General features: G+C 41.3%; 1 protein-coding gene across 2 annotated transcripts in view; it reads right to left on the reverse strand.

The window, feature by feature from the left end:
• Positions 1-8,748: 8,748 nt before the first annotated feature.
• The window catches only part of ppih (peptidylprolyl isomerase H (cyclophilin H)), a 30,831-nt gene continuing 22,460 nt past the window's right edge, over positions 8,749-17,119 (reverse strand). For both annotated transcript variants that reach the window (XM_063033414.1, XM_063033415.1), the window contains 4 exons: positions 16,062-16,154; positions 15,842-15,929; positions 11,690-11,730; positions 8,749-9,337 (listed from right to left, as the gene is read on the reverse strand). In XM_063033414.1, coding sequence (XP_062889484.1) covers positions 9,269-9,337; positions 11,690-11,730; positions 15,842-15,929; positions 16,062-16,154 — 291 coding nt within the window. In that variant the 3' untranslated portion in view covers positions 8,749-9,268. The remainder of the gene's footprint in view (positions 9,338-11,689; positions 11,731-15,841; positions 15,930-16,061; positions 16,155-17,119) is intronic.

A 17,119-nucleotide genomic window follows, 5' to 3' on the forward strand; every position in this document is an offset into this window, starting at 1 on the left:
ACGGTAGTCAAAACTTTCCAGGTGCATTGTTGGCAACAGTCTATTTGCCATCAAGGACATACTGTATATACAGAAAGATGCTGGAAAAGGGCCAGTAACATCATGAATTCCCACCCACCCTGCTCAAGGACTGTTTGTCCCACTCCCATCAGGGAGGAGGCTACGAGGCATCCACACCAGGACCATCAGACTCAAAAACAGTTACTTTCCCCAAGCAGTAAGGCTGATCAACACCTCTACCCACTAACCCACCACTACTTTATTATTTCCCATTAGTCACCTTATGTACAGCCTAATGTCACATTATGGACATACAATTAATCTATGTATATAAACTATCTGATATAATTATATTTACTGTGTGCTTTTTAAAAAAGTATTATTATTATCTTATTGTGGTTCTTTTTGGCTGCATCAGATCATGAGTAAAAATTATTTCATTGTTCTTTACACTTGTGTACTGAACATGACATTAAACATTTTAGCCACCTGTGACAATAAATTCCACAGATTCACCACCCCTTGGCTAAAGAAATTTTATTTTGTTTTATTTAGAGATACAGTACAGCCCAGAACAGGTCATTCCGGCCCAATGAGCCACACCACCAGTGACCCACCAATTTAACCCTTGTCTAATCACAGGACAATTTACAATGACCGGTCAACCTACTAACTAGCATGTCTTTGGAGTGTGGGAGGAAACTGAAACACCTGGAGGAAAGTCATACATTCACATGGAGGATGTACAAACTCCTAACACATGATTTTAGAACTAAACTCTGAATTCTGGAATGCCCCTGAGCTGTAATATTGTCGCACTAACCCCTACTCCTATTTGAGTATCTCAAAAACTGCTGATCTCCTGGGATTTTTGTATACAACACTCTCTAGAGTTTATGGAGAATGATGCAAAAAGCAAAAAACATCCAGAGAGCAGCAGCTCTGTGGGTTAAAACGCCTGATAAATGAGAGAGGTCAGAGGAGAATGGCCAGACTGGTTCAAGCTGACAGGAAGGCGCCAGTAACTCAAATAACCACACATTACGACAGTGGTGTGCAGAACACCATCTCTGAATGGAGAACACGTTGAACCTTGAAGCTGATGGGCCGCAGCAACAGAAGACACACTGGGTTCCACTCCTGGTCACTGAGTGTACCTGTGTACCTTCATGTTTATAGCCTCTAACTAGAAGGAATATTGAGGGTATTATGACTCAGTCTGCTGAATTGCAGTCTCTAACAAATATAAATTATTGGGACAAAATCTTATAAATGCTTTAAAAAGTCATTAATTCAGAAAAGCAATATTCTTAAACTGAATCTGCCACAGTAATAAATTCTCTATAAACCCTGTTCTCTAACTCTGAAGAAGAAACTAGTGTAGCTTTAGTTCACAAATTCAGTTCATGAAAATATATTTGAAAAAAAACACCAATAAAAAGCACTTGTTCAAACTAAGTTTCAGGAATTTATTTTCCAATTCTTTCAAAAATCTTTAGGAAAAATCATATTCCCAATCAGCAAGTGGAAATCTGTTGTTTCTAATCAACACCTCCACCCACTAACCCACCCCTCCACGCCCCCAACCACCACTACTTTATCATTTCCTGTCAGAGTCTCCTGTGCCCAGCACCACTTTGTGGACATACTATCAATTTAGGTATATAAACTATCTTATGGATTTATATTTATTGTGTTTTTGTGACAGTCTTATGATCTTATGGTCTTATGGTGAGGACAGAAAATTATTTTCTTCTCCTTCACACTTATGTTCTGGAAATGACATTAAACAATCTTGTGTCTTGATTCTAAATCAGCTGACCTGCATTTATATACAATTCTAAATTAACTGAAAAATGCTGTTGAAATTTTCATGAGATGAAAGATACAGACAGCAATTGAAAAGATGAAGGAAATCTTGTTACTCTGTAATATAGATACTTTGTAATAACCACTATTGTTTCCAAAACTATTTTGTCCGTTACAAGTTTCAGCTGGTGAGAATATCTTTAAGAGGAAAGACACTGAATGTTTCAATTGAACCATCAAGTACTTATACTGAGAAATTCAATTACACATGTAGCTTCAAATGTTTCTTTTATCGTTGATACAAGAATTGTCCATCTTTAATTGTCTTTGATCTAATTGGCCTAATATGCCATTTCACAGATATTACTATTTGGCAAAATGTATTTTTCAATTATTTAAAAGGCTGCAGTCCAGAGATATACCAAAGGTTGGCCTCTATAAACCAGAATCAAGTTACAAAACGTATTGTAAACAGTTCTGAAGTATAGAGATTGCCTCATTTGGCCATACAGTGATGGTGCTCTGGAATGGTTTCTCTATGTTCAGCAGCAGTCAGAATACTAGGAATAACATATGGAGATGTGGTCAGAGAGGCCAAGATGAACTAACTGCAAGGGTAAAAAGAGCCTGATGGGAGTTATATACAGACCTCTAAACAGTCGCCAGGATGTCAGCTACAAATCACAACAAGGGGTAGAAAATGCATGTTAAAAGGGCAACTTTACAATAGTTATGGAGGATTTCAATATCCTAGTAGATTGGGAAAATCAGGTTGATGCTGATTTTGGATCCCAATAGAGAGAATTTGTAGAATGCCCACGAGATTGTTTTTCGGAGCAACTTCTGATTGAGCCCACTAGAGGATCAAGTATACATGACTGGGTGTTGTGTAACAAACCAGATTTGCTTAGGGAGCTCAAGGTAAAGGAACCCTAGGGGACAGTGATCATAATATGACAGAATTCACCCTGTAATTTGAGTGGGAGAAGCTAAAGTCAAGTGTAGCAGTATTATGGTGGAGTAAAGGGAATTACAGAGCACAGGAGAGGAGCTGAACAAAGTTGATTGGAAGGGGTCACTAGCAAGGATGACAGCAGTACAGCAATGGCTGGAATTTCTGGGAACAATTTCAAAGGCATTGGATAGATATATCTCAAAGAAGAAGAAGTATTCGAAAGGCAGGATGACACAACCGTGGTTGACAAGGGAAGTCAAAGCCAACATAAAAGCAAAAGAGAGTACATATAATAGAGCAAAAGTTAGTGGGAAGTTAGACTATTCATTGGAGAGAGTTCAAAGGGATTTCAGAAAAATTACTCCAGGAAAGAAAGCCTTATCATATAAGGAGCACTTGATGGCTCTGGGTCTGTACTCAGTGAAATTTAGAAGAATGAGGGGGGAATCTCATTGAAACCTATCAAATATCGAAAGGCCTAGATATAGTGAGGATGTTTCCTACAGTGGGTGAGTCTAGGACCAGAGGTCACAACTTTAGAATAGAGGGGCATCCATTTAGAAAGTAAATGAGGAGAAATCAAATGTGTAGGATCATTGTGGATAGAGCTAAGGAACTGCAAGGGTAAAAAGACCCTGACGGGAGTTGTAAGCAGATCCCCAAACAGTAGTACGGATGTGATCTACAATTTACAATGGAAGATAGAAAATGCATGCCAAAAGGGCAATGTTACAATAGCCATGGGAAACTTCAATATTCAGGTAGATTGGGAAGATCAGGTTGGTGCTGGATTTCCAGGAGGGAAATTTCTAGAGTACCTACGAGATGGCTTTTTAGAAAACCCCATTAGGGGATCAGCTATTCTGGATTGGGTGTTATACAATGAACCGGAATTGATTAGAGAGCTTAAGGTAAAATAATCCTTCAGGGCAGGTGATCATATGAAAAAAAATCACCCTGAAATTTGAGAAGGAGAAGCTAAAGTCATATGTATCAATGTTAGAGTGGAGTAAAGGGAATTACAGAGGCATGAGAGAGGAGTTGGCCAGAATTGATTGGAAAAGGACACTGGCAGGGAAGACGGCAGAGCAACAATGGATGGAATTTCTGGAAGCAATTCGGAAGGCACGGGATATATACATCCCAAAGAAGAAGCAGCATTCTGAGGGTCAGATGACACAACTGTGGCTAACAAGAGAAGTTAAAACCAACATAAAAGCCAAAGGGAGGGAATATAATAGAGCAAAAACTAGTGGGAAGTTAGAGGATTGGGAAGCTTTTAAAAACCAACAGAGGGTAACTAAAAACAGTCATTAGAACGGTAAAAGTGGAATATGAAAGTAAGCTAGCCAGTAATGATAAAGAGGATACCAAAAGATTACTGTACACCCCAGGTTTCTGAAAGAGGTGGCTGAAGAGATTGTGGAAACATTAGCAATGATCTTTCAAGAATCACTAGATTCCGGAATAGTTCCGGAAGACTGGAAAATTGCAAATGTCACTCTTCAAGAAGGGAGAGAAGCAGAAGAAAGGAAATCATAGGCCAGTTAGTCTGACTTCAGTGGTTGGGAAGATGTTGGAAACGATTATTAAGGATGAGGTCTCAGGGTACTTGGAGGCACATGATAAAATAAGTTGTAGTCAGCATGGTTTCCTTAAGGGAAAATCTTGCCTGACAAATCTACTGGAATTCTTTGAAGAAATAATAAGCAGGATGGACAAAGGAGAATCAGTTGATGTTGTGTAGTTGGATTTTCAGACCTTTGACAAGTTGCCATTCATGAGGCTGCTTAACAAGCTATGAGCCCATGGTATTACAGGAAAGATTCTAGCATGGAATAAGCAGTGGCTGATTGGCATTAGGCAAAGAGTGGGAATAAAAGGAACCTTTTCCTGGTTGGCTGCCGGTGACTAGAGGCGTTTGACTGGGGTTTGTGTTGGGACCGATTATTTTTACATTGTATGTCAATGATTTGGATGACAGAACAGACGGCTTTGTTGCAAAGTTTGCAGCTGAGTATGAAGATAGGCTGAGGAGCAGTTAGCTTTGAGGAAGTAGATAAGCTGCAGAAGGACTTAGAGAGATTAGGAGAATGGACTACAGTGTTGGGAAGTGTATGGTCATGCACTTTGGTAGAAGAAATGGAAGCATTGACTATTTTCTAAATGGAAAGAAAATACAAAAAAAAACTAAGGTGCAAAGGGACTTGGGAGTCCTCGTGCAGGATTCCCTAAAGGTTAATTTGCAGGTTGAGTCTGTGGTGAGGAAGGCAAATGGGATGTAAGGCCTCACTTGAAGTTTTTTGAGAAGTTTTGGACCCCTTATCAGAATCAGAATCAGGTTTATTATCACCGGCATGTGACGTGAAATTTGTTAACTTAGCAGCAGCAGTTCAATACAATACATAATCTAGGGGAGAGAGAGAGAGAGAGAGAGAGAAAATATAAATAAAACATAATAAATAAACAAGGAAATCCATTATGTATATTGAATAGATTTTTTAAAATGTGCAAAAGCAGAAATACTGTATATTAAAAAAAAGTGAGGTACTGTTCATGGGTTCAATGTCCATTTAGGAATCGAATGGCAGAGGGGAAGAAGCTGTTCCTGAATCGCTGAGTGTGTGCCTTCAGGCTTCTGTACCTCCTACCTGATGGTAACAGTGAGAAAAGGACATGCCCTGGGTGCTGGAGGTCCTTAATAATGGACGCTGCCTTTCTGAGACACCGCTCCCTAACTTTGTCCTGGGTACTTTGAAGGCTAGTGCCCAAGATAGAGCTCATCCCAACATATTGATGTAGTTATAACAAAAGCAAGACAGCAGCTATACTTCATTAGAAGTTTGAAGAGATCTGGCATATCAACAAGTACACTCAAAAACTTCTATAGATGTACCGTGGAGAGCATTCTGACAGGCTGCATCAGTGTCTGGTATGTGGGGGGTGGGGCTACTGCACAGGACCAAAAAAAGCTGCGGAGGGTTGTAAATCTAGTCAGCTCCATCTTGGGTACTAGCTTACAAAGTACCCAGGACATCTTCAGGGAGCAATGTCTTACGGTGAGGGCAGAAAATTACTTTGTTCTCCTTTACACTTGTGTACTGGAAATTACATTAAACAATCTTGTATCTTCAATTGATGGTACAGTGCGCACATTGAGAATTACAACTCCTGTGTGGCTACCACTGGATCACACAAACTGCACTATCTAACAGTCTGTTTCCAAACATGACAAACAACAGTCTCCAAGTAAAACGAATGACGTAGAAATGTAATATATATTGGACATTATGCTAGCATGGAGCATGTGCACTGAAAAGAAAACAATTTTTCCTAGGGTCTCAATGGCAATTTTCAATATTAAAACAAGTGAAACATTTAGCAAAATAAGTTGGTTTATTATTGTCATGTGTACTGAAGAAGTGAAAAACTTGCATCGATAACTTCATCAAAGTTCGAAGTAAATTTATTATCAGAGTACATAGCATGTCACCATATACAACCCTGAGATTCATTTTTCTGCGGCATACACAGTAAATACAAGGAACACAGTAGAATCAATAAACGATCTCACCCAACAGGACAGGCAGACAACCAATGTGTAAAAAAACCAACTGCGTAAATATATAAATAAATAAGTATCCAGAACATGTGATGAAGAGTCTTTGAAAGTGAGTCCATAGGTTGTGGAATCAGTTCAGTGCTGCGGTGTGCAGAAGTTATCTCCTCTGGTTCAAGAGCCTGATGGTTGAGGGGTAATAACTGTGCCTGAACCTTGAACCAGGATGGATATTTAGTGCTTGAAATAAAACAAATTTACCAGGTGGGGTCTCAACAATATTTTTCAATATTACCTTAAATGAAAAAGTTGGCCTATTATTAAATGTACTATCTCTGCATACTATCTACACAGATAATTTCATCACCTTGGTGATCTGAGGTAACAAAATAACAGAATGCAGGAAGGATAAAGTGTAACAGCTACAGAGAAAGAGCAGTGCGGGCAGACGATAAAGTGCAAGGTTATAATGACATAGATTGTGAGGTCCAACGTCCATCTTACTGAACTAGGTGTAACAAAAATTATTTTAAAATTCATTCTGTGCTCTTTCCTGATTCAGCAATAAGCATTCGCTTATTCAGTCTCAAAGGAGGCACTGTACACAGGTTAAATCACAAGAAATCACTTTGCTAGTTATATAAAACGTGCAGGGTAGTATATGATCACATGTATTGCAGAAGTGAAAAACTTGCTCAGCATCCATTCAGATAATTTCATCAAAATTCAAAGTAAATTTATTATCAAAGTACTCATCATATACAACCCCGAGATTCATACTTTATGCACATATATGTACTTTGATAATAAATTTAATTTAAACTTAGAAAAGGGAAACAAATGGTTATTGAAGTAAGTACAGAAAACATACTGAACTTACCAAAGGAGCCGAGGTGCAGCACGCCGACAAACTTCATTGCAGCCTTCTCTCTCCCAATGTACTCACAACCCCCCCCACGACATACTTGCCCTTATCTTCTCAACTCTACCACTAAGAGAAGATTCTCCCCTTCTCTTTCTCTCACCCTCCTCTTGCACCGAGGAATTGTCCCGTTTTTATACCCTTCGAAACCCCTTACACTAGAACATTTCCATGAAATTCTCTTCCATTTGGTGTCTGTACCCACACAATGATCCCACCTTCCGAAGAAAACAATGACTTTCTCCATTACCCTCTGTCACTGTTAGCCGGAATGGTATCCTCAACTGCAGAAGGTTCCTCCCCTTCCGTCATGAACAATAAGGACTCATGCAAACTAGAACATTCCGAAATCTGTTTTTCTCTTTAACTAACAAAGCATGAAGCAATGTTGCAGCTCTATAAAAATTGGAATATTGTGTTCAGTTCTGGTTGCCTGGTTTTGAGGAGGATGTGGAAACTTTCGAGAGGGTTCAGAGATTTACTAGCCAAAATGTCAACTGTTTATTCCCCATCTATAGATGCTGTCCTGCTGAATTCCCCCAGCATTGTGTGCATCTGTTTCTCTGGTTTTCCAGCATATGCAGTATCTCATGTTTATGTTTTACTCAGATGCTGCTTGGATTGGAGAACTTGTCTTTATGAGGATAGGTTGATCCAGTTAGGGGTTTTCTCTTTGGAGAGATGGATGAGAGGGGACTTGTTGGAGATGTATAAGATACATAGATCGAGTGGATAGCCAACAATAATGCTCCAAACCGTATGTCTTTGGAATGTGGGAGGAAACTGGAACACCTGGCGGAAAGCCATGGTCACAGAGAGAGATTACAAACTCCTTATGGAATGGCAGGAATTGAACGGGAACTGCTATGCTACCATGCTATTACCAAATGGTAACCAGAAAGGCAAATGGAAACAGCTGGGGGGGGGGGGGGGAGGGACAAGTGAATACAGAAAGTTAGTGAAATTGATCTTCATGCCATCAGGTTGGAGGGTATGAACACGAGATGTTGCTCCTACAACCTGAGTTTGGACTCGATGTGCTTACCAGCACATTTGAACACACTGCAGCCCTCTAATTTTGGAGCAAATCCCTTCTTGCTGCCATTGTCTGAACTTCAATCAGAATCCAGCCACTATGATGTTTTTGCAATAAATATCACAGATAAAATTCAGTGTTTCGGTGCTTGTCCACACACACTGGACTGCTTGTGCGCGTGCGCACACACACACACACACTCATACAGAATTATCCAAGCACACTGGACTGTCCACACGAACACACACTCATACGGAATTATCCAAGCACGTGCACACACACTGGACTGTCCACAGATACACACACACTCATATGGGATTGTCCACGCACATGCACACACACACACCCTAGACTGTCCACACACATGGGATTGGCACATTAAAACTTCACAGAAAGGACTCCATGTGATGAAGCAGCCTGCGAATTAGCACCAATCACTGCCAATAAACACCACAGTTAAAAGCCTTTTATATTTATTTTCATACAAAATACATAAAGGGTTCTTCAAAAAACTGGTCTGATTAAAACAGTAAAAGTAACTGAATGTGTACAAAAATCACAGTTAATAAGAACTCCAATAAGCCACTTTCTATTATAATTTATGATATTTGTCACAGCGAGCAGACTACTTCAAAATCAAAATCTAAGACTTTTAAACTTGTCACAAAGGCGAGTAAACCAATATTTTACTTGGAAAAAGGAAGGGTAGTGCATGTCTGTATCGAATCAAAAGCAGGCTGCGTTGATATACTGTGACTGATGAGGTTTAAGACTAGGCATCAAGTAGTTACACCAATAAAAATATGGTTTGAGCTAGCTGATGTACGTAGTACATAAAATTTTCTTTCTGAAGTGGAAAGCATCCACATCAGCCTGATCAGCCACTTGCTATTTTCCCAGCTGAGGAGTATGCAGGTTATTCAGTAAGTCTCTCTCAGTGCAGTGTGGCGCGGCGCTGTGAGGGTGCTCTTCTCTTGTCAGCTCGCTTTACATCTCTCCACACTGGGCAATCACCACAGGAAGCTTGGGTTTATTGCTGGGGCCTGTGGGAACATTCTGCAGGTAGAAGGTAGAGAAATGAGTAGATAAAACAAAACTGTCCACACATTTACAGGATTTGCTATCAAAACACCCGATCATCCTGTAACCTGACAATTTGCTGGTCAATCTTTCACACTGGTGGACAAGGTATATCAAAGCTAAATGTGTCGATTAGACGCAGATGCAGGACAAGTAAGCGATTAACAGACCGAGAACGATGTGACTAATGACTGGAAGTACGAGAATGGTTAAGGGAATATAAGCTACAGGTGAGTGGGTAATCAAGGGCAACAATGCCTGTTTAACTTTGCAGTGGAACTTCTGTGGGTGGAAGTTAGGAATAGGAAGGGGTCAATAACTCTACTGGGTGTTTTTTATAGACCAGGGACATCAAGGAGCAGACAGGGAGACAGATTCTGCAAAGGTGTAATAATAACAGGGTTGTTGTAGTGGGAGATTTTAGAGTGAGGGGTTTAGATGGGGTGGAGTTTGTTACATGTGTTCAGGAAGATTTCTTGACACAATATGTAGATAAGCCTACAAGAGGAGAGGCTGTACTTGATCTGGTATTGGGAAATGAACCTGGTCCGGTGTCAGGTCTCTCAGTGGGAGAGCATTTTGGAGATAGTGATCATAATTCTATCTCCTTTATCATAGCATTGGAGAGGGATAGGAACAGACAAGTTAGGGAAACGTTTAATCAGAGTAAGGGGAAATATGAGGCCATCAGGCAGGAACTTGGAAGCATAAATTGGACCCATATGTTCTCAGGGAAACGCATGGAAGAAATGTGGCAAATGTTCAGGGGATATTTGCATGGGGTTCTACATAGGCATGTTCCAATGAGACAGGAAAAGGATGGTATTACGAGCCGAGAGGTAATGTTGCAGCTGTATAGGACCCTGGTCAGACCTCACTTGGAGTACTGTGCTCAATTCTGGTTGCCTCACTACAGGAAGGACGTGGAAACCATAGAAAGGGTGCAGAGGAGATTTATAAGGATGTGGCCTGGATTGGGGAGCATGCCTTATGAGAATAGGTTGAGTGAACTCAGCCTTTTCTCCTTGGAGCGATGGAGGATGAGAGGTGACCTCATAGAGGTGTACAAGATAATGAGAGGCATTCATCGTGTGGATAGTCAGAGGATTCTTCCCAGGACTGAAACGGCTAGCACAAGAGGGCATAGGTGCTTGGAAGTAGGTACAGAGGAGATGTCAGGGGTAAGTATTTTATGCAGAGAGTGGTGAGTGTGTGGAATGGGCTGCCGGCAGCAGTGGTGGAGGTGGAAACGATAGGGTCTTTTAAGAGACTCCTGGATAGGTACATGAAGCTTGGAAAAATAGAGGGCTATGGGGTAGGCCTAGGTAGCTCTAAGGTAAGGACATGTTCGGCACAGCTTTGTGGACCGATGGGCCTGTGTTATGCTGCAGCTTTTCTATGTTTCCGATGTCATTGTCACTTTCATTTTGTAGCAACAGTAAATACTTCTTTCTTCAGTCATTGCAAATACAAACGGCAAGCGCTCAAGTCATTATTTCTCACTGAAACCTATCGAATACTAAAAGGTTGAGACAGAGTAGATGTGGATAGGATGTTTCCTATAGTGTGTGGGTGGGGGTGAAGGAATCTAGGACCAGAGGGCACAGCCTCTAAATAGAAGGACGCCCATTTAGAACAGAGATGAGGCTTAATTTCTTTAGCTAGAAAGTATTACTTAATGGTGTTGGTCCATGGCATAAAAAAAGGCTGGGAACCCTGAGCCCAAGCACGGTGAATCTGTGGAATTTATAGTTACAGACGGCTGTGGAGGCCAGCTCACTGGGTACATTTACAGTGGAGGTTGATAGGTTCTCGATTAGTCAGGGGATCAAAGGTTACAGGGAGAAGGCAGGAGAATGGGGTTAAGAGGGATAATAAATCGGCTATGATGTAATGGAAGAACAGATTCGATGGGCTGACTGGCTCAGTTTTACCCCTATGTATTATGGTTTATTGCTCAAAGATTTGTACAGGGAATGTGTTGAAGTTTGACAAGGTCCATCTTTTTGTACTATTATGTCCGCCTGACAACAGACGCTGAAAAATTCCCTTTGTGGCCACTCCCAGTTTGTTAGAGAGCACACATCTTGTCTACCCTGTCTACGTTTAATGAAGTGGAGAAGAACAGGCACTATAAAGCACCTTGCTTCGAGGCTGCACATTCCTTACAAAAAACCCCGCAGTTTATTTTAAGCTTAAGTGCACATTAGATATGAAGTAAAAATATTTGCAGTAGATAGAATGTAAACAATTTGCAGAGCCAACATTTAACTTCTTGACGTTATTTGCTTCTCAGCTATGAAAATATTCAAATGAATCATTACTAACCTCTATTTTTCTCATTACGAGCAATCCATCAACGATTTTACCTGGATTAAAAAAAGAAAACAAGATTTTCAGTGCAACACACACAGATGCTGGAGGAACTGAGCAGGCCAGGCAGCATCCATGGAATAAACAAACAAGTCGACGTTTTGGGCCAGAAAAGAAGGGAGATGTAGACAGAATAAGAAGATGGTGGGGGTGAGGGGAAGGAGTACAAGATAGAAGGTGATAGGTAAAGCCAGATGGGTGGGGGAGGGGGAATGATTTTCAAAATTGTTTGCTAAAAGACTAAATGAAATGTCAAGGCTTTACTGATAACCTCAGGGGCGAGGTGGAATGGTACAGGCCACGGCAGTGTTTCTGTGAAAGACCCAGAGACAGCTTTACCACTCTTACCCTTCCATGAACACCTTGCTGATACTGCTCTATCCAGTCTTGTGAGGATAGGCTGAGCAAGCTAGGTCTTTCCTCGTTAGAGTGAAGGAGGATGAGAGGTGATTTGATAGAGGTGTAGAAGATGACAAGAAGCAAAGATCGAGTGGACAGTCAGAGGCTTTTTCCCAGGGTGAAAATTGCTAAGGCAAAGGGGCATAGGTTTAAGGTGGTTGGAGGATAGTATGGGTGGGTGGGTGGGGGGGGGGGTATGTCAGAGGTAAGTGGTATGTTAGTAGGGCGTGGTAGAGGCAAATACATTAGAGACTTTTAAGAGATTTTTCAATAGGCACATAAATGATAGAAAAATCGAGGGATATGTAGGAAGGAAGGGTTAGATTGACCCACCATAAAAGGCAGGATCTCCTGGTGGCTACCCATTTCAATTCAGCTTTCCATTCCTGTCTATCAGTCCGTGGTCTCCTCTACTGCCACGATGAGACCACATTCAATTGGAACATCGACTTGGACCAGAAAACCATATGACAAAGGAGTAAAATTAGACCACTCGGCCCACTGAGCCTGTCATAGCTGATTTATTATCCTTCATTCTCCTGCCTTCTCCCCATAACCTTTGATGCCCTTACTAATCAAGAACCTAACGACCTCTGCTTTAAATATACCCAGTGACTTGGCCTCCACAGCCGCTTGTTGCAATGAATTCTACGGCTTCATCACCCTCTGGCAAAAGAAATTCCTCTTCATCTCCGTTCTAAATGGATGATCCTCTATTCAGAGGCTGTATCCTCTGGTCCTAGACTCCCCAACTAGATCCAGATCTTTTAATATTTAATAGGTTTCAATGAGACCACCCTCTCATTCTTCTAAACTCCAATGAGTTTATCACCAATCGGCTGATTGAAAAGTATATAAAGGTCAAACATTCGGAGGACACACCACAATCAACAGTGGACTAATAATGTCTCCTTGTATGGCGATGAAACTTTTGCAATTAAATTGCCAAGATCAGAGAACAATTCAACTCAACCATCAATTGTTATCCAAATCATCGACATATAACGTGAAAAGAAGCAGTCCCTACTCTGACCCCTGTGGAACACCACTAGTCATTGCTAGCCAACCAGAATAGGCCCCCTTATTCCAACTCTTTGCCTCCTGCCAGTCAGCATATCTTTTTTCCGTGTTAGCATCTTTCCTGTAATACCATAGGCTCTTAACTTGTTAAGCAGACTCATGTGTGGCACTTTGTTAAAGGCCTTCTGAAAAATCCAAGTACATACCATCTACCGATTTTCCTTTGTCTTTCCTGCCTATTATTTCCTCAAAGATTTCCAATAGATTCGTCAGGTAAGGTTTTCCCTTAAGGAAACCATGCTGACTTTGGCCTACTTTATCACATCTCCAAGCACCCCAAAACCTCATTCTTGACAATTGACTCCAACATCTTCCCAACCATTGAAGTCAGGTTAACTGGCCTATAATTTCCTGCCTTCTGCCTCCTTCCCTTCTTAAAGAGTGGAGTGACATTTGCAAATGTTCAATTCTCCAGAATTATTCGAGAATCTAGTGATTCTTGAAAGATCATTACTAATGCCTCCCCGATCTCTTCAGCCACCTCTTTCACCACCCTGGGATGCACACCATCTGATCCAGGTGACTTACCTTCAGACCTTTGAGCTTCCCAAGCATCTTCCCCTGAGTAATAGCAACTACATTCACTTCTGCCCCCTCAAACTCTTGAATTTCTGGCATACTGCTAGTATCTTCTACAGTGAAGACTGACACAAAATACTTATTCAGTTCCTCTGTCATTTCTTTACCCCCCCCCCCATTACTACTTCTCCAGCATCATTTCCCATTGGTCCAATATCCACTCACATCTCTCTTACTCTTTATATATTTGAAAAAACTTGGTATCCTCTTTGATTTTATCAGCTAGCTCACCTTCATATTTCATCGTCTCTCTTTGTATTTTTCACTTGCCTTCTGTTGTGTTTTTAGAAGCTTCTCAATCCTTTAACTTCCTACTAATTTTTTTTACTATATATCCTCTCTTTTGCTTTTCATGCTGTACTTGATTTCCCTTGTCAGCCACGGTTGTCTCATCCCCTCTTTTGAATATTCCTCCATCTCTAGGGTGCATCTATCCTGTGCCTTCTGAATTGACCAGAAACTCCAGCCATTGCTACTCTGCCGTCATCCCTGCTAGTGTGCCTTCCCAATCAACTTTGGCCAGCTCCTCTCTCATGCCTCTGTAACTGTTTTTACTCCACTTTAATGTTGATACATCTGACTTTATCTTCTCCTTCTCGATTTGCAGGTTGATTATGATCACTGCTTCCCAAGGGTTCCCTTACCATAGCTCCCTAATCAAATCTGGGTCAATACATAACACCCAATCCAGAATTGTCATTCCCCTAGTGGAGTCAACAATAAGCTGCTCTCAAAAGCCATTTCAAAGGCATTCTACAAATTCCTTCCCTTGGGATCCTGCGCCAACCTAATTTTCCCAATCTACCTGCATATTGAAATCCCTAGTTACTGTCATAACACTGCCCTTATTACATTCTTTTTCTATTTCCCATTGAAATTTACATCCCACATCCTGGCCACTGTTTCAGAGCCTGTATTTAACCCACATCAAGGTCTTTTTACCCTTGTAGTTTCTTAACTCTGCCTACAAAGATTCTACATCTTCTGAACCTATGACACCTCTTCTAAGGATTTAGTTTCACTTTTTTTTAAACCTACAGAACCACACCATCACCTCTGCCTACCCGCTTATTCTCTTGATACGAGGTATATCCTTGGATATTAAGCTCGTAACTATGATCTTCTTTGTAATATCATTCTATTCCTGTCCTGACTAGCACAAGGCACTGTGAGTAATCCTGAGATTACTACCTTGGAGATCTTTCCAAACTTTCTATACTCACTGCCCAGGACCTCTTCCCCCTTTCTACCCATGACACTGGTGTCAATGTACACCACGACCTCTGGCTGCTCGCTCTCCCTCTTGAGAACCTTCTGCAGCCGCTCCGAGACATCCTGGACTAGCATCTGAGAGGCAACATGTCATTCTGGCTTCCCTTTTGCAGCTACAGAATCTGCTGTTTGTCCCCCGAACTACTGAGTCTCCAATCACTACCATTCTGCCTGACTTTACCCTTCCCTGCTGAGCCCCGAGAGATCATCCCCACCAGCAGTATCCAAAGAGCCGCACTTGTTGCTGACGGGAACAACCACAGGGGATCCCTGTACTGATGGCTTACTCCCCGTACTCCTCTGGCTGGTCACCCATCTACCATGTGAAGCCTGAACACTGGGTGTGACCACCTCTATGGAACTTTCAGCCTCCCGGACAGTCCTGAAAACATCCAGCTCCTTGATTTCTTTAACTTCTTGTAATCTCTGCACCCTCCCTCCTTCTCTTTTTCCATTCCCCACTCTAGTTCCCTTCTCCGTACCTGCACATCACCCTCCTCTGCTTCCACACCTCCTTCCCTTTCTCCCGTCGTCCACTCTCCTCTCCGATCAGATTCCATCTGCTTCAACGTTTTACCTCCCATCTTTTTACTTCATCTCCTCCCCCGCTTCCCCTCACCTGCCAGCTTGTCCTCTTTCCCCTCTCACCACATTATTATTTTGGCTACTGTCCCCTTCCTTTCCAAGATTTCCGGCATCTTTGGTGTTTATGATTTGCTAACCCTGTGGACAACAGCTGCCATCATATTGCCAAGTGGAGAGATGCAGTTTCCTTACCAAAAACGACGTGTTTCCCATCGAGCCAGTCACATTTAGCACAGGTAATAAAGAACTGGCACCCATTTGTATTAGGGCCACTGTTTGCCTGTTAGAACAGAAATGTAGTTACCATAGACATTAAATAGAACGCAGCTTTGAAGTTTTAATCCTAAAAATAAAAATGCTCTGATGGACTGAATGCTTGAAATGTTACATAAACAACATGTGTGTCTCTTACCATTGACAACAGACCGGGACTAGTGTGTTTTATCTTGAAGTTTTCATCAGCAAACGGTCCTCTGTATATGCTACATACACCAGTCCCATCTCCCTGTGGGCAAGACGATGCCAGCATTACTATGATGTGTAGACAGAAAAATAAAGGATCAGCAAACACAAAGCAGGAAACGTATGTTTCAGTAAAAATTATATTTGTTCTTTCAACTTTACTTGTTCCACCGACCAAACAACTCACTTTCAAGGATGCTTCATCGCATGTTCACGATATTTATTGCTTATTCATTATCATTTAATTATTTTTGCATTTAGAGTTTGTTGTTTTTCTGCACATTGGTTGTTTGTCTGTAATGCTGGGTGAGGTCTTTCATTGATTCTATTGTGTTTCTTGGATTTACTGAGTATGCCCACAAGAAAACGAATCTCAGGGTTGTATATGGTGACATATGGGTACTTTGATAATAAATTTACTTTTGGGCTTTTCCAACTGTTTTCAGTCCTTCAGTTTGCCACCTTTGGAGTTTTCTAACAGAGAGTAGCTTTTGTTTGGAAGTTGTGGACGTGTGCCTGGGGAGCGATTGACAGGTGCTCACCTGCTGGCAGGCGGCACTCTACCTAGGTGACAGTTGCCATAGACCAATCAGCAGGGAGAGGAGTGCCGAACTCCTACAATAGCCCTGCAGCCATTGATAATAAAACTACTTTGTCCTGTAATCAAAAGTTAAATCCTAGGGATTTTAGTGGAATAGAAGGCCATGTTTCAGAAGTGCCTTAACAAATGAGTTGCATTTTTCTAACTGTGTGCATGTAATCACACTGGGCTTTCAGGTATTTATTATTTGTCCATATAACAGATTTCTGCATGATGTCTAAGAACAGAAATAATTATGGTAAATTTGGACACAACAAATAGAGCCACATCTGGCTAATAGACCATTTACTAACGATAATGAGATTGAAAGAGCACAGAGAAAATTTACAAGGATGTTGCTGGGACTTGAGGACTGGAATTATACGGAAAGGTTGAATAGGCTATTACTTTATTCCCCAGAGCACAGA

Source organism: Mobula hypostoma, chromosome 25 (assembly GCF_963921235.1).
Source record: "Mobula hypostoma chromosome 25, sMobHyp1.1, whole genome shotgun sequence".
NCBI lineage: Eukaryota > Metazoa > Chordata > Chondrichthyes > Myliobatiformes > Myliobatidae > Mobula > Mobula hypostoma.